General features: G+C 31.0%; 1 protein-coding gene across 2 annotated transcripts in view; it reads right to left on the minus strand.

The window, feature by feature from the left end:
• Positions 1-24,584, minus strand: part of LOC136990832 (protein tramtrack, beta isoform-like) — a 36,379-nt gene that overhangs the window by 1,995 nt on the left and 9,800 nt on the right. For both annotated transcript variants that reach the window (XM_067289277.1, XM_067289276.1), the window contains exon 3: positions 21,650-21,845. In XM_067289277.1, the coding sequence (XP_067145378.1) occupies positions 21,650-21,845 (196 nt within the window). The remainder of the gene's footprint in view (positions 1-21,649; positions 21,846-24,584) is intronic.

Genomic DNA, 24,584 nt, shown 5'->3' on the forward strand with positions numbered 1-24,584 from the left:
CTCTTGTATAAGGTGACCCACATGGCAGGCAAATCCAGCGTGGGAGTGTTGCATGGATTTAGTGCATTGGTAAGGAGGGCCTCCCAAATATACACAATGCATCTGTTATCACAATGTCTGAGCATCACCACCTGGTCCCATAGCGGGGTGTGTTGGTGCTGCAACATCATTCTTGCTAGCTCGATATCACACTTGCCTGCCCTGATAGAATGCTGGTGTTCAGAAATGTGACAAGCCAACATTCTGGTTGTTGCTCCAATGTAGTGGGTGTGAATACCAGATGTATTTTCCAATGGGATAGAGTAAACCCCAGACCTCTCTAATACGAAAGTAGTATCCCTGTCACTGCACAGTAGCCTCCTAAGATTTGGCCACAAAGAGACTGGTAGAAAAAGCCCGTGTTACCTAAAAATTTTGTATGAAAATGGATTTTAACTGTTTTATCTGCCTGACAAAGACGGAAATAGTTTCGTCGAAAGCGTTAGTAATTATAGCGATATTTGTACGTGGTTTAACGCCAGTGTGATAATTTTCCCGTTTCTTGCTTATCCATTGATTGGCATGAAGTCCATCCATCGTTACAACTAAATACAGTAGAACTTGTCTATTAGAAAGTCTCTTAATAGCAAGATATTTTAATACATTGACAAAATCATATATATTTTAATGTACAGTAGTTTGGCTAATAGCAAATTGCATATTGGTATGATTTTTCTATTAGAAAGCTATTTTTGTGCACCACCTATAAAATAGTTTTGAGATGAAATTCAAGTGATGAAGGGAAGTGATGAAGGAGAGGCAATAAATGAAGTGTGATTATGATACCAATATTCAAGTATCTGACACTTTGGAAACATTGAAAAAGTTCCTCAACTCTCATGATAATGGCATGATGACTGCACTTCACTCTTTGTACAAAGTCTTTCATTGATAAAACAACACAGACATCAATTACAGATTTTTTTGTAATAAATTTACATAACTTAATTAAGAAATTAATAAATACAGTACTGTACTCTGAAGAGAATTTGTTTATTTGCAAAAGTTTTTCCTGGAGAAAGAGACTTTCTAATAGACAAGTTTTACTGTATATCACTCAGCAAAATTTAGGTCTTTATGAAGCATTTCAAATTTTCAACTTTCCTGGAAAAATTTAATTATACTCTTATGAACTTATAAGTATTGATAAAAATTTTGTTATTGTGCATGTGCTAGTGATAACATAAACATCTTACAAAACCCAATACATCACAATAAAGCTACATCAACTGCTGTATAATATAGCCCAATGTTATATGGCAGTTATGCAGCTTTATAGTAATAACATAAAAAATATTAGCAACAAAATCTTTTAATTCAATATAAAAATCTCTTAGTCTCTTTTATTTAATTACTAAATTATCTCAAAGATGATATTCTCTAATTCATTATAATATTCAATTATACTGTAAAATAACTATAAATAGCAAATTGAAAACACAATAAAGTCTAAAATAAAATAAAAAAACACTTTCTTCAACTTCAGCACAAATCTTTTAATGTCCAAACATTTTCAACTTTAAGTAGGTTGAACCTTAATAGGTTTTACTCAGGTAATAATCTAAGATTTCAATACAAACTAGCAGAATATTCAAATGGAACACAATCAAAACAAGATTGTTGCAACTCAAATTCCTGAATTCATAAAAATATCCAGCATTTTAAATTATATTATATTTTCAATGGCACTCCAGTTCAAATAAGCCACAATACATCACATTGCAAAATAATACACAAAAAGATATCAATAATAAAATAAAACACAAACAACATAAATTACAAACCTATTACACACAACAGTTTTTATAACATGTAAGGGGTGACTGAAAGTTTTGAAATACAGGAATACTATAAGGCACGAAACAAAATATTTTTTATTTATGTTCAAAGTATTCTACTCCGGCCAAAATGCACTTACGTAGTTGCTCCTTCCAAAGATCAAAAGCACGATGCTGCTCATTTTCTGGAATGCTATCAAAATACTCTGTTAAGGAAGCTTCAATTTCATCATCTGTGTTAAATTTGTGACTCCTCAAATGTTTTTTGAAATTAAAAAATAGTCAGAAGTCACACAAAGCCAAATCTGGTGAATATGGAGGATGTGGAATTATTCTTATTATTAGCTTGAAGGAAATCAACAGTTTTCTTGGCAATGTGTGATGAAGGATTATCATGATGCAAAATTTGACCTCAAATTTTCAGTGACTCCAGAATTCCAGGAAGACAGACTGTAGTGTACCAATTAGCCATTACTGTCTTCTGTTCATGAAGCTTAATTGCTTTTGCCAAACCAGTGCTACTGAAAAAAAACAACAAATGTGACATTTTTTATTGCTCTCTGCCTTTTCACAGTTGTTGGAATTGGATCATGTTTATAAATTCATATCCGACTTTCTTGACTTGTGAGCCAGTCAAAAAACAGTATATGTCTTCTGACCTGTGACAATCTTGGAAATAATCTAGCGTCCATCTTGGTTTAACAATTCCAGAGTTTTCTTAGAGACTCTGACACGCTCTGACTTTTGAAAATCTGTCAACTTGTCAAGACACTACTTTTTTTTAACAGTTGCAGACACTCTGTATAAGGAGTTACTCCTTATGCAGAATGTCTGCAACTCTAAGCAAAAAAGTACAGGAACACACGTATGATACTGCTACCACCACTCTATCTACCTACGCCACAGACCCCGACGTATGGGCCGACCTCCATAAAGCCAAATTAGTCAGACGGTTCATCAAATTGAACATCTTTGGAACCTCGAGGCATTGGAAATTTACAAAGCCGGCTTGGCTGGCAACTGTATTAACACAAATGATGCCATTAAGATTTCCTATGCATGGCGATGCTGTTATGAAAAAACGGATGACTGGCAGTTAGCAACCTTTTTCTATGCCATTATTTATATCTTATTATTCATTGTTTATGGTATAGATATATTTCTATCACCATTGTAACATATATGGTTAAAAGTTGTCTACACGTACTTAGCTTGTTCCATTTTAAAAATAATTTCTAAACATGTTGTTCTATGCATTCCATGTTCAAATCTTACTGGTTAAAAACCCGGGGGTACGGTCGAAAATGTTAGTTTTCCATGAAAGTGTTGTTGTTACTGGACTCCTAAGGTTCTTGAGTGTGAATTATTTAAATAATACTTGTGTATATAAATAAAACCAAAATTTTGTTTTTGAATTTCAAAACTGATCTCTAAGAACTTAATAGTTTGAACCAATCAAATAAAGTTATAAAATAATATTTATGATTTTAAATCATTTTTTGGATTAGATAAAAGTTTAAGAGCACAGAAAAAAAAAAAAAAAAAACACACCTTTAAAATCCAGCAATGAATTTAATGAAATAAGAATGTTTTCGACCAGTTTCACTGACCTTCTTCAGTTTCAATAAAAGCACTGTCTATCGGCATTAATAAAGATTTTGGAGTAAAACACAAAATAAACAAAATACTTTGCAAGCACTTTCGACCTGTATAGAATGTTTTCTTTAGACAAAATGAAAACAAATTTTAGAACATCCATATAAATTTTAACATTAACATTAATATGTTCTAATTATAGTGCATGTGTTATTTTTAAATATTTAACCTTAATTTGTATTAATTGGAACACACCTGTTAAATTTAAGTGGTGTGATATTAAATTTACACAATTAATGGTGAAACTATAATTGAAAATTATTAGCAGCTGTGATTTAATTTTTTAAATTATTAAATAGTAAAACTCATATTTTTGGGAGCTCTAGAGTGGGCCTATTACATAGCTCCAATTTCTCAATTAATAACGTTTTCCAGAAAAATAAACAGTTGTGGTTCTCACATTGTATGAGGATGGAAGATTCATTCCACAGGAGTGTAAAGTAATGATTGAAAACACTTTTAGATAGTTCTGTGGAAATTTTATTTTTACAAATGTCATCTTAATGTTCTAATATTCAGCTTCGTAATTTTCTCTATTTGTGGCCCAGATATATATCTCTTTCTCATCAATGTCTTGGTGTTGTAAGAGAATTACACATATAAATAAACAAAGCTTACTGGAATTATTTATCCGATAAATAACAACCTTTTTCTACGTTCCAGCAACATTCTATTTCGTAAAAACATTTTCAACTGCCTTAAGCAGCCATCTTCAGTTAACCAATACAAAAGAACATAGAATTATAAAAATAAGCACGTGGAGTTCTAAACGTACGAAAATTAAATGAAATTCGAATGCGCTCACGCACATCGTCGGTAACGTGCTTACACGCTAAAAACGGCGTTTTTTATGATGTTCCGTCTATTTAACACATTGCTAGTCATTTTAGGTTATCAAAGAAAGATTTCCAAGCTATCGCCAACGTGTCCGCATCTCTATGGTTAATGCAGTTTGTGGTTAAATGGGCTCTGTATATTTCCATTCTCTCAATGTGTTTAACAGCTTGTCTTGATCTTGTGGCTCTCACGATCGAGGCTTTATCCCAAAATACCGTTATCCCTTGCTCTTTCGCAAATGCTGCCAGTACCGTAGAATCAACATTCTTGCTCACCGATTGCTTGTGCTCATATATTCTCTGCTTTAGGCTCCTCATCGTAGCGCCGACATACACCAGATCAGTGTTAAAACGATTATCTCTAATTGGGATGGAATATACCCCCGTTCTGTCGATGTGCTTTTCTTTTCTCTTATCATTTCTCAAGATGCCATACACCGTTGGGTTACGCCTGTATATTACGCGCAAGTTCCTATGCTTCGATACCTTCTTAACCACCTTACTTAGAAACGGTATAAAATCCAGAACTATGTTTTTTCTTTGCCCAGTTTGGGGTTGTTGTTGGTCCTGTTTATGTTTATGACTTCTCATAATCAGGTCGTCAATTATTTTCCTCTGGTACCCATGTTGCAGCGCTACGTTTCTTATGTATTCTAACTAGTGATGTAACGAATAGTATATTCGGCGTGAGCCGAATACCGAATATTCGGCTAGGAGCGTGGCCGAATACCGAATATTCGGCCAGGAGCGTTGCCGAATGGCCGAATATTCGGCCAAACTATTTGGCTTGATTAACGCACGTACGAAAATTGGCACGCAAACCGCATTATGGCAAAGATCGCACACCGTGCTCTCTACTGGCCCGTTGTCACTACGATTTTTTCTTCCATTAGATCTAAATTATTTAAATTAATTAATTAAATTATAATTATTAAAGTTAATATGAGATGGAGCCTAACGTCTACCTCTAGTGCCAAATTGGTTTATAATTTATGTAATAGCCGTAAATAGCCCGCTATGATTCGGCAGTTGTTGGTATTTAGATGTAAGTTATAACTTTTAAGTTATTTTATTTGCAATCGATCATTTTAACCCTTTAATTAAACACTAAAATTTTGTTTTTACTACGTATTTGTAGACTGAATAGTACCCTAAGGATATACTTTAGTGGTGACATAATATGGTCTAGTTTCTCCCCAGTTGTGAAAAAGTTCAAATATATCGTATAAATATTAAAATATACACGAATACGAATATAACATAATTAACTAAACAATAACATTAATGCCTGATACATTCTAACCTACACGCCATCAATGCCATAAGATATCGGGCTAGATAAAGGCTATATTTTTATTTAATTACGAAATAATTTAATACTAGAGTTAGATGCTATTTCTTATTAACTTTAATAATTATAGTTTAATGTTCAGCATTAATAAAAGTAACAAAAATGATTAATTTACTGTGTTTTTGTTATTTCTTACTCCTGTTTTTAGGTATTCGGTATTCGGCCGAATAGTCATTAAATATTCGGTATTCGGCCGAATAGTGATTTAAATATTCGGTATTTGGCCGAATAGTGAAAAATAGGCCGAATAGGCCGAATACCGGGTAGTAACCTAATATTCGTTACATCACTAATTCTAACTCATTGTAAGTGTCACAGACATCCGTGCAATGTGTGTGCGCACGGATGTCTGTGACACGACAGTTGAAAACGTTTTTACGAAATAGAATATTGCTGGAATGTAGAAAAAGGTTGTTATTTATCGGATTACACATATACACCTGATTTTTCTAACATAGATAATTTGTCCCTGTTGTTACATAGTATTCTGTGTAAGAGTACAGACCCAAGATATGGGATAGAAGGGCATATATAAATGCCATCCTTTATTATTATTTCTAATTTTGATGGTGGGAAAGGAATTTATGCACATTGGTGTGAATGCACTTGAATTTCGCATAAGTCCTGCTCTATGCATAACCATATTAACACTTATGGTGCTGGTCCAGCTGATCTAGTTCCTTACCTGTGTGCTGACTGATTTAAGCAATTTTACAGTATTTTCTACTGAAAATAAAAAACGATTGACTAAAGCTAGGTAAAAAGTAAAAACAGTTTCTGATATTGGAAACATTTATCTGTACAATACTCAATTTTGATGTGTGTGGGCTTTATTTTTATGTATTATGCTTTAATATTATTTGGACTTGTTTTAGAGATAAAGATACAACAAAAAAATTAAAAACTGAAATACAGCTTTAAAATTTGTATTTTTATGTATGAAATATATAGTATATCAATGAATTTATTCATAATAATGATGTACTGTATCAATATTATTAGTAGACTTTTTTCTGACTGTAGCTGTTTTTCGTAATTGAGTCGGTTCGGCAAATGTACCGTACGTAAGATGGCATTAGCACTATCAGAAATATAGGAATTCGACTTTTGTATTGATAATATCTAAAAAGTATATAAATTATGTAATATTATATAAACTATACAGGTTTAAAATAATAATGAAATTATGTGGCTTATTTGTGGTTTTTTCGATCTCAGTTAGGCCTAAATCATAATTGCGACATTTTCGTCAGATAAATCAAATATAATCGGCACTATATTTATCGATTTTTTATTAGTGAATTCAAACAATTACTAGTTAGTACATTAATGCACCATATCTAAACCTAACTCACATATAAAAAATAAAACGACTCAGTATTTGCTTGTAAAATATGGCGATGAAACTCCGAATCAGATGATGATCGTGGTTGGACAAAATTGCTTCTATTTCAAATTTCTGAATAAATAGTGCCCACTATTTATTAACACTAAAATACACAAAGAAATGGTATTTTCATTGCTGAAAAAGTAATGTTACGTTTTGAAGCTAGAAATAACAGGAAATATTGAGAAATGCAATATTATGTTTTTCGTTTTTTGCAAAGGAATGCGGAAAATGCAATATTACATTTCTAGCACCGTAAGTGTTAATAAATTGTAATTCTTTTTGTACCAAATGCTGCAATAATGGTAATATGTAAACTCTATGAATAAGTGCAGCTATGGCATTATTTATGTAGCCAGACAGTTGGAATGAAGTGGCCTGTATAATGTAGAGACTTTATATACATTACAAAGTCATTAAACTTGTGATATACACTGAAACAAACTCCTTTGGGCATTTTTTGTATTAGGAGATCTAGGAAACTGATACTGCTATCTTTTTCCTTTTCTACAGTAAAATTGATTGAAGTGTATATCTGTATTTTACTCTTATTCTTTACTTTACAACTGGGTGCATAGATAGACACTGGGCATCTTTCACCTCACTCTTTATTCGGGAATATCTTACACACCGATACGCATTTCGGGCATACGCCTTCTTCTGTAAACGTTTTCTTTAAGACATTTTTTAAAAAGAGGTGTTCACTAATACACAAATACACATCTTTTTTTAAAAATACATCTATCTACAGTTGAAATTTCACAATAAAGAGTGATGTGAAAGATGCCCAGTGTATAACTATGCACCCAGTTGTAAAATAAATAATAATTAGAAGAAAGTTTCAGAATAAGTGAATAATGTATTTTACTCATCAAAACCTCGTTAATGCCGATACACAGTGCTCTTAAACTTTTATCTAATAAGAATATGGTATAAAAAAATTAATTATTTTTGGATTACAATATATTTTAAAAAAGTAATTACTTGTTTTTTACAAGTATAGTCCATGCAGCAAAAGAGTAGACACGAACAACCTGAACTGGAAAGATCTATGTCAGATGGAAGGAGACATGTGTAAGTTGAAAGATGGACTTATTTCAGCTATTTTGTTGTTTGCATTTTTTAAAACATCATTATATTGAATACTATCTTTAACATAAATAATTTTATTAAATCTATTAAAAAGGATAAGAGAAACTACTCTTAACTTTTTTTAATATTTACCAAAGTTGGGTATTTAATTACTAAAGTTATATTAAAAATATATAAAATTTGATAAATCTTTGATAAAATTGTAAGTCATCTGTTGTACTTTCCAGACTCTTTATCTGAGGTGAATGAGATCCTCAGATGAAGAGTAGGAAAGTACAAGAGATAACAGAATTTTGTCAAGTTTTATCATATTTTATACATTTTTAATATAATTTCAGTAAATAATTTTATTGTTTTACTTTTTACAAATTTTATTATTATGATCCATGTGTCAACTCTCATGTCTCTTACCATCTCTTTTATCTGACATAGATCCTTCTAGCTCAGAGTGACTCATGTCTACTCTTTCTCTGCACAGACAATAGCATTCGTGCATTAAACAACATGATAAAATATATGTATGTAATTGTCTATTTAATAATCTGTTATTCTATATCACATTTATTCACTTTCATTCAAGAGTTGAATTGTTTAAAGAAACACCTTATATGAACTTTATTAAAAACTTCCTTATTTTCACTTTTGCATATCCAAATATTTATTCCTTCTATCAGATTTGTAATGTGAACAAATTAATAACATATATATCAACACACACTAATCTTTCAATAATAAAAGAGTCCAATCTACTATATAAAACTGAAAAACTGGCCAGTCTCTGTCACAGTATGGCCACTAGGGGCACCCCTAGCTATTATTTAAATTAAGAATAAATTCAGTTTTTTGCATAACAATACTAAAATAACAATAAATGCAGTTTTTTGCTTTTTTGACTGCGTTTTAGCAGGGTATCCCATGAGAAATTCAGTATATTATTTTTATTTGTAATATGAATTAATTATTTATACCACGGAATGACACCGCTGCTATAAGAATGCCCACTAGGGGCATCCCAGGCTACTAGTCTGCACGAATATATATATCAGACACGGGCAAATGCGGCTCCGAGAGCCACACGCGGCTCTTTTTGAGTTACGTGCAACTCTTGCCGAAAGTGTTAATTTCTGCTTTTTATTATTATTTTTACAATTTTATTTCCACACTTTTCTGAAAATATGTAATTATATATATGTAATATTTAGTAATTTATTTCCAAGTTGGTGCAATAAATTAAGTTGATATTCAAATCTATTCTTTGAAAACAAGTTCTCGACCCGGATGGGGGACACCCTATCCTTCCCTGCCTTACCATACTATCTGCCAAGACAGTACAGAACTGCGGCTCCCATGCATTTTGCAAAACCTACATTTCAGCTCCCACTGAACTCTTGCTTGCCCACCTCTGATATATATATTAAAAGCAAAATGTACACACCACATAAATTTAAAAATTAATTTGATTTACAATTTGAAAACTTCAGAACGACTTTTAAACGGTTTTTAAAAACATTGTTTTAATTTTCAATTGATTTATATCTTCAAAGAATTTTTATGTTGTACTATAAAATTCCAGCTTACATGTTGTGATTAGAGTTTGGTGTCTAGAATATCGATATTAATAATAAAAGCAACAGTTTCTTTTTTGGATTAGACTGTTGAAACTATATGATAACAGTTATGTTAAAGTAGCATAAAACAAACTATATAAATTATATTTAATGATAGATAATTATACATATAACCAGACACGAGCATTGAAAAATCTGTTAGATCGACACGGTTTCTCATTATCCTCATTTGATCGAAAGTTATCAAACATTAATTATAAAATTGTGTTGCGAACAGAGTATACAAGAAGATTGGTCTTTGTTGGAAAAGAACACGCATTTTCAATTATAACGTACTTTTAAAACAACTTACATGCGAGGATTATTTGTTTATAGAAATAAACTATCATGTAAGATGATTAATTCTACAACTGAGATGTGGTCAAAATTATATTTTGACATTTAACAGTAGATTAATAATAGAGAAACACTGAGAGAATTTTCAGTAACTGTGATTTGCAAATGTCTGAAACTTGGGAATGTGTTCTTTCACTGTATCAAATTTGAAACAAATAGGAAAAAGTATTTGACAAGATTTAAGCACTGGAAAGAGATAATTAATTTATCACATTTTTAAAAAATGATTATTTTTGTGTATTTTATTTTGTGGTATCCTGTACTAAGCGATTTAATTAATTTGTTAAATTGTACTAACTTCGGCTTCTATGTAATACTTTAACCTTCTTGTAATGAACTAAGATTCATAGAATAAAGAACTGAATTGAATTTTCAATTGATTTGATTTTAATTTTAATTAATTTAGTTTATTTTTAATTTTAGTTTTAATTTTGGTAAAGGCCAGAGGCTTAATTATTATTTTATTAATTTTAGTTTTAATTTATTTAGTATTAATTTAGTTTTCATAATTATTTTAAATAACTTTTATTTACTTAATGTTACATTAATTTTGCCTGTATTTTTTGAACTCAATTACAATTTTTTAAATTAATTGCAATTCTTTCTTTTGTGATATAACTATAAAAATTGTTTTAGTAATTTTGTTAATTTTTGTCTTATAAATTTGCCTGCATTTTAAAAAGTTTTTAAATTTTAAATATTAAGCAAGTTAACATTGATTGCACTATCAAGCTACCTAGTATATCTTAAACCAGTAGAAAGGTTCTAAGATGTATTGGACTCTTTCATTAATTAATAATATATTGTCATCATTACTTCACTATATAATTTAGCAACGCTTATCAGATGTAGTTAATAAAGTTCAGTTACTAGTTTTGTTTTCAAGTTGATGATATAAATGTGATATGATGCAATAACCTATATAACAATACAACCAACAGGCATGAAAATTAAACCTCTGAAAAGTCCTGTTTGCTCTAGACAATTTCCAACCCGTGCAAAACTTATCACAGTGCTGCAATATTGAAGTTTGGCTGGCCGGCTGGCCAAGGTGTCAGCCTATGGCTCTGAGACACCTGGGATCAAATCTGAAAATTTTTCATGAGTCGTCAAGATATGACAGATTCCATCATTGTAAGTCTGGCCAAACATTAAACACTGATAGCTGGTTGTGGGTTTGCACCTGATAAACAGGTATGTGGAGATTTCTGGGTTTTCTTTACATGTTTAACACCTAAAAAGGAGCCAGTTTCTTATACAAGTTCTCCTCCAGGAAGGTTGGTTAGCTGGTTTGGTGGAATACAGTAATGAACGCACGGGTGATCTATAGAGCCGAAAATTTTCCCTTTTGGTGAATTTCTCAGCTATATTCGCCTGGAATGAGCATCTTTCAATTACCGTATATTTCCGCAGAACGAGACGACCTTCACATAAGACAAGGTATAAATTTTCGTCAAAGTTTTATAGTTTTAGCATATATCTGTCCTATAAGACGACCCCCAAACTATCAATGGCCTATGAATTTAGTTTAGATCGGCAATCGTCATCTGGATAATAATACTGTATAGCATATACAGAATTATGTCCTATTCGTAATTTTTCAAATGAACAAATTTTATTTTCTGCCTTGCTATTGTTGCAAACGTTCACACTGATTCGGGCATTCGGGTAATGACCTCGACTATTCACAAAAATGTCGTATGGTTATTCTATTTTGTGGACATGCCCTACTCTCTACTAGTAAATAATTATGGTTTGTCCATTTTTTATAATGGTTTTAATTTATATAAATTTCAATCTAATTTTTTTGTATCTGTCCTATAAGACGACCCCGGATTTTGGGTGCCTTTTTTTATGATTCAACTATCATCTTATCTGCGGAAATATACGATAGTACTAATTTAAAAATCCGGTCTCAATATGACTAAGTTTTTTTGGCAAAAATTGGCAATTTTCACCCTAACTGGCAAATTTTGCCATAGGTGGCGAAATCGTCAGTTTTCCATGTGCTTCATGCAAAAATTTCTAGAAAACAGTCAATTGAGTTTAAAATTAATTCTGTGATTAAGGAATTAGGCAGCAATATATTTCGCCGTACCAAAAAAACAATTCTCTGTGTTAAGTGCTCTACACATGTCAACTATGAACGTGATACAATTAAGAAATGACTTTCGGAACATTTTAACAGTGCAAAACACAAAAATCATAACACGCTACAGTCACAAACACTGTTTGAAAATGAAAGCGATTTTGATAAAGAAATGGTTGAAGCATTCACCAGTGCAGATATTCCGCTTGAAAAATTAAATAATGAAAAACAGATTGTTTCTCAAGAAATATATGAAGAAGCCAATCAAAAGTGTTCCAGGTATTTTTTATTGTAATTAGTTTTTTTAATGAAACATTCATTTTATTGAAATTGATGCTGCTGTTCGCAATTGTGCTTGTAATTTAGCTGAAATATGATTTTATTTGAAGTATCATTGCGTTGTTTATTTTTTAGCACTGTGAGCACATCAAAAAACTATCTTCAACTCAGTAAAAGAAAAAATTAAGGACGTTGCAAAACTAGAAAAACTAGTGACGTTGCACTTTGTCACTAGTTTTGTCAACAATGAAATAGACATCATGTCCATTGAAATTCAGATCATCATATCCATTAATTTCAATGGATATGATGTCTATTTCATTGTTGACAAAACTAGTGACAAAGTGCAACATAAAGTGGTCAACGTGCTTGTAGGAAAATTGAATGTCGCGAAAGCAAAATCAATGTTAATTGATGTGACATTTCACTCAACAGTTGACAACATTATAATACAAGAATGTATACTCAACATGTCTAGAAAATTGTGGCCAATGATTTAAAATATTCAAAACTGAAGTTAATAGTGACAGACTGAGCAAAATACATGATGAAAGCTGTAAGTGATATTAAAAAAAATTCACTGATTTTTCCAAATGTATATCATGTCACATGTCTTGCTCACGCCTTACATAACGTTGCATTTAGGATTCAGAATGAGTACAAACTAACAAATTCACTTATATCAGAAATGAAGAAGTTTTTTGTGAATTCAAGAAAAAGACAAAATGATTTTAAGAATGCAACTGGAGTTAGTAATCTTCCTCCAGAACCAACTGTCACTCGCTGGATGTCTCGGTTAAACACTGCAAAGTACTATGTCAATAATTTTGGTACTGTTGAGTGCTTCATTTTGAACTATAAACAAAAATTTCATTCAAATGCTAGAAATGTTTTGGTAAAACTATTGCAAGAGAAGAAGTTAACTTCAAGAAAGAATTATTTGATTTCCGTAATCTCGTCAAACTATCAAATATTATAATTTCACTGGAAGAACAAGGACTCAGTGTAACTAAACAAGCCGAACTAATTGAAAATGCAAAAAAAATTGTTTCTGGTTATCCTATATTTTCTCAAAAATTGAAAAAAGTTTTGTCAAGCAATCTTGATCTTATCAAATTTACGTCTTTTGATACGAATTTAAGTGATAAAGTTAATAGTGAATATGGTCCTTTAGTTGCAGTCAACATTGAACGTTCATTCTCATTATATTCATCGATATCGAGCAATTGACATCATAGATTGAGAGACGATTATTTGAAATATCTAAGTGTAATTTGTTTTAACTCATTTTTGGAATAAATAACTGGCAATTTTTTTGGCAAATTTAAGGCAAAAAATTGGCGATTTTAGACCCAAAAACTGGCGAAAACTTTTGGCTATAGTGATCTACCAAAGGCAAATGCCTCCTGAGAAAACTTTCTATGGAAACTGACCCCTATTTAAGTGTTAGAAATGTGATGAAAACCTGGAAAACTTTATGTGGCCTGCCCCGATTGGTGAGACAAAAACCAATGACCAATTTCCAGTGGTTTTATCCACTTAGCCACTAGTGGCACCTCCCAGGAGAATTTTCTATGCATTCCCTCTTGGCAGATTACCCCATATGTTGCATTGCTGTATCCTATAAAACCAAACCATCTTAGTGCTTACATGTAGAAAGAATAATAATAAAAAAAATTATACAAGCTGTTATATAAGTTGTTATCATGTTTAACCATGTTAACTCTTACATAGACTTTATGGTTTAAATAATCTAGAGCAGCAATTCTCAACCTTCTTAGCTCCACGACCCTCCAAATAGTAAATATAAATAAAGGCAATATTTCATGACCCCCCACCCAAAGGAATAATAACAGTAAACCTTACTATCACTAATTGAATTTTGACTGTAATTATAAATGTAAATTTTTAAAAATATTGTATAATCACATTGCACTAATTTTATATATTAAGAAAATACTGACAGTATAAAAAATGTAATAAAACTATTCCTATTATTTTATGTCGCTGCATTTATAGCAACGGATATGAACACACATGTATGACGTGTACATACACGAGAAATTTACAAGTTCCAACTCGACGTGTACGTGCTCTTTGTAATTTGATCCACATATGGAGAAAATTTTAAATGAAAAACAAATGCAACCATCACATTAATTTCTTTTCTTTATATGTGTACTTATTGTAAGTAAAACGTTTATAAGTTTATAATAAATGATTTTTTCTCATAAAATGATTTCGTTGTTGTCTTGCAATCCCCTTTAATATCACTGCGACCCGCAGGTTAAGAAACACTGATCTAGAGTAAGTCATTGCTGTGGCATTATGTGTACACAGCCTAGACCCTGTCTTGTAATACTTGAAACAACCTAATGTACGACAATTGTCTAAACTTAAGAAAATGAAGTACATATGGACACAGAATTTTTCTATGTAGACTGGAGTTAACATCCGTCATAAAAAAGGCACTGCATCAAGCACCTGCAAGACTGCAGAGAATTTTGTCAGAAATTATCTTGTACAATCTTATTCTCATCTATAAACAGGCAAAGGAAATGCACATATCAGACACTTAAAGTAGACTGTCAAAACAAGATTGATGTAATGGAAGAAACTGAATTAGAATTGCATATAGTCATACTCATGCTGGCAACCAGAACTGAAAAGAACTAATCCAGATGATGGCTTCATATTACAAATTAGAAACACTGATGGATTTTAAAAAAATGAATGGTCTCTAAGTAAAAAGAATGCTTCAAAATTAATAAATATATATTGATTTTTTAGAGACAAACTGGCTATTTATGACATTATTACAATCATATCCAGTAAAGTTATGATCACCAAGAAAATGCAAAACCTTCTTCTTTATCATATATATGTAGGACATTTCAGAACACAGAGAGATCTTTATGATGAGCTCAAGATCTGTATATTGGCAAGACAAACAAAAATATAAAAGCTTTTGTGCAACAATATAAAGTGCGCTAACAACAAAGAGATGATCTTGACGATTCTGTAATGCTAAACATAATACCAGCAAAACTTTGCTAAATTGTAGCTGTAGACATTTATACATACAAACATATTTATTACTTAGTGATAGCTGATAGTTATTTGAAATAATCATAAGGCTTGGTAGAGGCAAGCCATTAAGTGAATGAACAAATGGCTTAACAAAGCAAATTAGAACACTTTATCTTTTCCTATACTGGAATTGGAACATTTTCTGTCTATCTGAATTCACATTTTATTAAAAAACTAAAGATATACACATTTCTGGACAAATTATGAGTATCATCATCATCTGCATCTGCTAATTTTTTTATCTACATATCAAATTTCATCCAGTTCCATCCATTCATTCCCAAAATACTGATTTTTATCAATATTTTTCATTTCACTTAAAAATTATTTTTCTTTTCTTCTTCAGTCAAACAAGTTATGTTTTGCAAAATGTCCCCTAGGGGCGTGCTTATCATTATGTATGTCATTTTAATTTTTTTTTACAAAAATTTAAATTTTTAAATAAATGAACAATTATTTATTGTGACATCGTTACAATGCCAGGCTACAATTTTTAATCATATTTTTAAATTTATTTAATTTAAAATAATGTATGCTCTCCATCTCAAGTTAGTAGTGTCTTTTCCATACATCATACTTTTCCTTTAACAATAGAGTCATGCTTTCCATCCATCTAACACCTTTTGGGGGAAAATTTTTGAATTGAAATAATGTGACTTCTGATTTGCATCAGAAATTCATATATGGTTAATTGGAACCTCCCACCCACAAGGTTTCCATATCTAGTCTTGTCTTTCATCTATCTAACTCCATTCTTAATATTTAGGAAAAACAGAAGGACGGATGACAGTGGGAATTTATAGGTCTACAATTTTTTTCAAATTGCAGCCCAATAACACAATATTGAACTTATTTAAATCATATTAGTCTATATTAATATAATGTTCAAACTCTGGATTACAAGTGGGAAAAATCCAGTTCCACCTCTGGAACTGGAACTGTTTCAACTGATCCAAGTGCAAAAACTATTCCAATGGAGCATTTCTCTGCTCAGTCTGTGGAATCGTTATGTTCTGCTAGAATTGCCGTTGGACTCAATGGTTTCATATATGTATGTATATATAATAAAATATTTGTCTCTGTTCTTGCTTTTTGGTCAATCTGAACCAAATTTTTTTGCATATTCTCTGGAACTCTGAGGGAAACTACTATTAAACCTAGACAGTTTGCCCCTCCTGATTTCATCCACCTTATTAATTCCTAAATCTTTTTCCTGATTTGTACCAAATATTTTATACTTATTCTCTGGGACTTTAAGGAAAATATAAACTTCCTCCATGAAATCTGAATGCCCCACTCTTCTCCCAATTTGATCTCCTTGACACTTTGTGACAAACATAATAATGGTAGGCTAAAACAACCAAACTTGTAATATAATTTTCATTTTAACGTTTTATCCTCCTTACTTTCTGGCCAGGCAATACCACACATATCTGCTAGTTTACTAATAAAAACAAATAATTAAGAACTCTAATAACAGTAAAAATTTTTAAAATATCTTTATAAATTTAAAATACTCAAAACTAATTTCATTATTCCTTAAAAGAGGTGGAACATTGTCATTTAATGTTATGTTCAAATCCAAATAAAGATTTCACTGTTCCTTTAAAAGCTGTATTCATAAAAGCAGAAAATGAAGAATGAGTTGGTAGTTTCGAAACTGTCTCGACATTCGACGTGAAACTGTTTCTGGTAGTTTAGAGTCCAAAACAATTCCGACTGGAACTACCCACCTCTAAATCTGGAACATTCCAAATTAGAATTGTTGGAAGTAGAAGATACAACTGCATATTTGTCCTTTATTAAATGTGTATTCAAATTTTGAAAATTTTTTTGAGTTTTGATTTCATTATTCTAGTTTTATTAAATTATGGATCATTTATTTACCAAGCTGTCTGTTAGTGATAAAGCCAAACAACAACCAGGTTACATCACAGGATACTTTTCTGTAATTATATTTAATTAATTACTAAATAATTTGTTACTAGAGGGAGACATTAGGTGCCATCGCTTATTGAATTTAATAATTATAATTAAAATTTAATTAAATTTGCATTTTCCAAGGCAAATCATGGAAGAACGTTTTATCAACAAAAAGAAGAGAATATAATACACTACAGTTTGTTTTGGTACAAATCTTAGGTGAGCAAAGCACAATACTCAAAAGGAGACTCTAGAAGTTTTAAAAAAAATTTACTTTGGTAACTTCTCATAACAATAGAAACTTTTAAAAGATTAAAGAAATATAACTGCATAAAATTTTCATTTTTTCACAATATTCTTATGTTCTTTGTTGTCAATTTGTAACAAACATTCCACATTATCAGAGAATCTGAATATCTAAGCTATTCATTCCACATTACCTTGGAAAAGCAGTACTCTATTGTATGTCAATTTTAATGGTGGTCTCTGAGTAGGTACTAGCTGTCACTGTGTGTGATTTGGGCTATGGCATGCAGGTAGATAAATGCAGAAAGGCCATGCAGCCTGTGGTATATGTAACAGGTGTATATACAGTATGTGGGTTTCCACATACTGTACTTTCATGGAATGACTGGCATGTCACATAAAAATGGGGTCACTGACATGGCGGTTAAACTGTGACTAAAATATAAAATTACATCAGATTTCAGAAAACTAGTTGTTAATTAAACATTAAAGAAAAAACATTCTTCTGAATACGATAAAATAACAACATTGTAATTTCACCAACTTAAAAATGGGAAGAGAGTTTTTGTTTACAAGACAATAAAACAATTAACGACTTATTGGTGGTGGTAGTAGTACTAGTAGTAGTAGTCGGTCAATGTGGTCTACACTGACCATCTTCCCCAACCTTAAAAATAAACCTTCCTCTCAAATTTCACACAAAGCCCATGCTAATCAGTGTAAGCTGAGGTAATTTATAGAAAGTTTCTTAAATTTAATGTGTATATTTTTGTGTTTTTGAATCTAATAAGAATAAAATACACATAAAAAAGCTCTTTTGTAATTACATGAGTATTTTACTTCATTAGAAAGAAGACAAAATGAAGAGAGTAAACATATAATTTTAGTTTTTGATGTAATAATGACGGTATCTCTCCAAAATAATGTTTATATCCCAAACATAATATATATTTTAAATGCAATATATTCTAATTATGTAATCAGTTGAAAAATCTAAAAAAAGAATTTGATTTTTGTTAGCCGTTTTGTTCCATATCAATTTTACCTGATCATGTCTATTTTTATATAGACGAAAACATTACTACATTGTTTCTTTTCATACTGCTGGTCTTGGTTTTGTGCATTGTGTGCTGTAATGCTGACAGTTTCAGTTTTAAAATAAAAACATGCTCATTTCTATGCATCCTCTAGAGAGGGATGTATAACCTTACTTAAGCTGGCATGCCAGTTTTTATCGTACAGAAATATCTGATTTCGTGGTATCCCTGGATAGACCGGCCTGCCGATCATTCCTCAAAAATACAGTACATAATACTTTATATAGTACTAATACCTATGCTTTTTATTGTAATTTACTATATGTTGCTATTTAAATTAAAGTTATGTTGAACTAACTATTATAATGAACAGTATATACATCTCTGCATTTTTTCAGTATATCTATTATGTTTTTCTGTTACAATACTGTTACGTAACAAAAATAATCTCTCAATGTCAATTGTTGTTAGTGGCAAATATTTAAATACAACAACGTTTGGATCTAAATCTAATCTTACACCTTCTCCACATAATACTACATTATACTGCAGTGCAATTTAGTGTCCAACTTTTTTCAAATAAGTTTAAAAATTTTTCAAGTAATAGCTTTCCCTTTTGTTATAGGAATTCTTGAACTGTTCTGGTAAGTCCAATTTGTGCTATGAGTTTCGGCCCTTGAGTTTCTAAATTTTTGATGATATTCATAAGAAAATCATAATATGAATTTATAGAAGCCAGCACTGTTACAAGCATTCTGATGTAAAAAGCTCTTGGACATTTTAGTTATATAAAATAATAGTAATATTACTACATTATTGATTTTTAAGTGCTGCATAATAGTTCATTCAAACAGAAAAGTATCCATTTATTTTAAAACTTTTTCTAGTATATGAAATTTCCTTAATTTTTAAAGCAAGAAAGAAAGTGTAAATGCCCCATCTTCATACTTTACAGATATCTCTTCAATCTTGGCAATTCTGCATTGAGAATATTAGTGAAATTAATGTTATCAAATGATAAATTGTGTCATCAATTCTTTTTGTTGAAAAAAAACATTTGGAATATAAAAATTTATAAATGTCTTATAAAAAAATTCAAGAAATGTATCTAAAGGATCAAAAATACAATAAAGTAGCAGAAGTATCCCAATAGAATTTATTGAAATGGGCTTTAGATAGGGCGACCAAATATTTTTTGGCAAATCTGGGGATACATGTCAATCATCACTTTTTCGGGGACACAGTAGCAATTTACATGTGTAAGTACTGTAAAATAGGTACTGTACAGTACATATGCATGACAGACCTAAACATTTTAATTTTGACTGAGCTCATTTGCTTCAATCAAATAGCTCTCCTCCAAAATGTTTTATAGCTATCCAGTTTTGGTAAATTTTAGTTATATTTTTTTGTTGGGCTGCAATTTGAAAAAATTGTTAGATCTATAAATTCCCATTGTTGTCCATCCAGTTGTCTGTCCTTCCTTAATCTTAAAAACAGTTAGATAGCTGGATGTTGAGATCAGAAATGGAAAGCTTAGTGGCATGAGCCCCTGATTAACTATACATGAACTTCCAGCTTGCACTGGAAGTCACGTTATTTCAATTCAAAACTTTTACCCTGAAAAGAGTTAGATAGATCACTGACACAACTCTACAGCTAACAGGAAAAATATGATTTATATATATAAATAAATAATTGCTTATTCTCATTTTAAAATTCGGCTCCTTTTTAACATTTCATCAAAAATTGGTTACTTCATTAAAAAATATTACCTGGAAACACCAACGTTCTTTGACGAAAAAACTGTGGCAGCAACAACATTACAGTAACCATACGGAAACAAAAAAACTAAGACAAGACTCATTTTAGGAACTATACCGAGGATGCTTCCTTGCCAGGGACAGGTCAAAAACGGGGACTGTCCCTGAAAATCAGATACAGATGGTCACCTTACTTTAGTCATTCCAGTAAAAATATGTTACCAAGAAATCACTATCTCTGAACTTAAAGAAGTAGCAATTTTTACCAAATCCAATCTTTAGTTATAAGAAACATGAAAAGCCAATTGAAAAAATTATGAACAAAGGACAATAAAATACAAACAAAGGAACCAAGTGAAAACTAGAATTACACTTGTGCAGCAAAGTATGCAACAAAAAAATATAGACAATGGAATCCTGTTAAAATAATAACAAACACCAATGAAGCAATTTATAGGAATTCCTGGTTCCTGAAACCTTATAATAATGAAGGAAATAATTCATTCTAATGTAGAAAAAAGGGAATTGCTATTAGAAAAACAAAATACTAAATACAATAGTTAACAAACTGATCAAAATGTTTGCAATAGTGAAATAATGAACTTAACGTCAGCAAAAGAAATAGAAGAAATAAAGAGACTAAGTCAGTAACCTTAACACTTCTGATCATCCAGGAGACAAAATCAGGAAGAATTATTTAAATGTCTGGAAAAGTTAGATTTATAATAATCTTCAAACAACCAAAATCTCAATTTCAATAGGAAGGATGTAACATAAACAATTTAATAGTATATTATTGTTATCATTTTACTTTGTAATCTGATAACATTTATCAGATGTGGTCAATAAAGTTCAGTTACTAATTCAATTTTTGAGTTGATGATGACATAGATTTGACAAATTAAAAATACAGATCGTTTCACATATCTTGGTCTCACTGGAGTTCTGGAAGTTTTAAAAAGTCCAAGATCTCTTTTCTTGGTAATGCAGTGACCTTGTCAAAGATTATTCAAACAATCCATTCCCTTTGCTAAGTAAATAGACCGGTTAGGCTACTTTTACAGATTGGACAAGTTTTGTGAAACGAGCTGTACTTGTACATATTTTGACACTATTTACCTTGACTAGTCTCTTGAATAAGAAGACCAGAAGACTGTGGTTCTGAAGGAATGGGTAATGGAACGAGCGCACGATTGTTTTGGCTTTCTTCTGAATTCCGCTGAGATTCCGACACTGCGTTTTCAGACGTCTGAGTTAACTGATTTGTTGAAGAAGGTAGAGAGCTGTCATTTTGATTGTTAGTGTACACAGAAACCTAAAAGTTAATTGTAAAAATTATAAAAACAAATTTACATAACGAAAATATTTCATAAAATAAACATTACTATTAAAATCATATTACTTCTTGGCTTTCTTGTATTAAGTAAGAATTAAATGTAGTGAATATAGTAGTATATACAGGGTGTAGGGGAAAGTCCCTTTAACCAGAAAATTCTTGCAAACGGAGAGAGCTACAGCTATGCAAGTGAGGTAACGGTATACTAAAGCGACTATGCCCGACCTAATGCAAACGACAGCAGCGCTCCTAGTGGCAAAATTTGGAAGATAGGCAGTGCAAATCGGAAACGAAAACAGATAGAGCAAACTTCCCAATTAGAAAGTTTTAGAGCACCAATTAATTAGTAAGAAACGACACGTGATTCACACAAATAAGAAAAATTGTCATCCGTATACCCAAAAGTGTCCGAAAGCGATGCACGCCATTTTGTGTGACGTTTGAAAGGAATAGCCATAGGTATGAAGAAATACGCACAATTTATTGCATAAAATACATACTTGTCAATACAGTTTGATAACATCACACAAAAAACAATGGAAAGGCAAACTGTCACACAGTGATAACAAGTTTTTGAACATACTCGACATTAACTTATCACTGTGTGACAGTTATATTTATGCATAGAAGGGGCTAAAACAGACATGGAACTGGAAGGAGAAAAGATTGAGAGATATGAACATTACAATTATCTTAGAATACAAATTCATCAAGATGGAAGAGATACATTATAAATTAATACAAGATTAGCACAAGGTAAGAGAGCAGTTAAAAGATTAAATGGAATATGGTGAAGAAATAACTAGATCAAGGAAAAAAATATATATAATGCTATTGTTGAAAGCATTCTGTTATACAGAGCTGAGGTATGGAGAATGACTGGGGAAGAGATGATGTGTGTTGGCATCTATTTTATTTAAAATTTCGATTTGAGGTAAAGATTAAGAAACAAAATTTGGTATGGTAGTTTGTGTATAAAGGAACTTTGAATGCCCTTAAATTTTGGTTTTTGAAAGGTCGAAGGGATGGAGAGATAGAAAGAGGGTTGTCATGTGTCATATCTTAAGTGGAGTCATACTTAATGAAGATTTTACTTTTTGTTAGCATTTACAGTTTTTTTTATAAAACTCATCTCTACCTTCAAAATTAAGCCGATTGCCATTTTATAATAATTAAGAATATAAAAAGTTTTTATAACAGAATCTACAAACAGATGGTGCCACATACAATTTTATTTCTTTATTATAATTAATAATGTAAAAGTTATTTTTTAAATAAATCCTCCTATCAGCCAGGAAAGTTATGCAACTCATTGCTAGATTGTTTTATTTGTTTTATAAAATCTGAATCTTCCACTCTTCCTCCACATATAATTATACAGTCATAACAAAATCTATACATAGGAAAAACCTGTCATTAAAAGATTTTTTCAGTCCCTTGAATTTTCTGCAAAAATCAATGTAAATTAATCTGTATATAGAGAAACCTGTCCAACAGGGAAACGGAAAGGAAAATCAGACCACATGACAGAAAATTCTGTATCTGCTTCCATGCTGAACCAAAAGATTTTTTGTGTATTTTTAACCAGCTATCTTTACTTAACACACACAAGTAATTTAATTATAACAGTTATGAAATTTAACACATTATTGCTAATGTTAGATTGTATTATTTGTTTAGAAGCTTAGTTTAAAATTTTTACATCACATTTTGCTTGAATAAAATAGAGTTGAAATGTCTACGGATGAAATGCATATTAAGTTTTTTAAGTTTCATAAAGGATATAATGCTATAGAAACAGTAAAAAATACTCATAGTGTGTATGAGGATGGTGCTCCTGAACTTCAAATGTATTAAATGTGGTTTTGAGTTTTGTCTAGAAATTTTGAACTAAAGAATACAAAATGTATGGGATGCCTAAAAAACTGTGGACCAAAAAAAAAATTGCAGATGGAAATTGTTAAAAATAAATAAATAACAACTCACAAACGTGCAACACATCTAAGTATATCACAAACATGCATTGTTGAAACACCTCATCCATTTGAAATGGTTATAAAACATGATGATTGTTCTGATTGCATTAATTGAAAAAACAAACTGGATTGAGTATAATGTTTCATTTTATTTTTAAATTAGTTACTCATTTTTATCATAGAAAACTATTACTGATGACAGAATTAAAGTTGAAATAAAAATATTTGTTATTAAGCAAAAATTTGTTCTAGCAAGTGGTAATTATTCAGTCGAGTACATGCAATTTTGATATACATGGTAGCATCATGTTAACCAAGGGATGCCTGAAGTATGTAACCTGTATGTAGTGAAAATCTATCTCCTACAGAAGAATTGTTCAATTCCATGGGATTCCATTATAGACAAGTTTGCCTGCAATACTGTTAACATATACATTATACTTACCATTTTTTTTTGTTTAGTATAGGTTAATCAATTTCTCTTGTTAACTCAGTAACAGTTCTTATAATCAACAAGTCTATTAATATTCCTGTTCATACGAAACATACGTCCTAAAATCTAAAAACTAGGTTGCAGGCTTGTAGATTTTAAATCCCTCAGTTGGATAGTTGGGGTTATTATTTTAGCCTGCTACTATGGAGACAGGCTAGTTTAAGAAATCTTATAATTAATTAGTATCAAAATCTAAGGTTGTACAAATGCACTGCAATAAAAGCCTTGTTTATATCAGTGGTCAGCAAC

Source organism: Centruroides vittatus, unplaced genomic scaffold (genome assembly GCF_030686945.1).
Source record: "Centruroides vittatus isolate TY-2023 unplaced genomic scaffold, ASM3068694v2 contig_1343, whole genome shotgun sequence".
NCBI classification, from domain to species: domain Eukaryota; kingdom Metazoa; phylum Arthropoda; class Arachnida; order Scorpiones; family Buthidae; genus Centruroides; species Centruroides vittatus.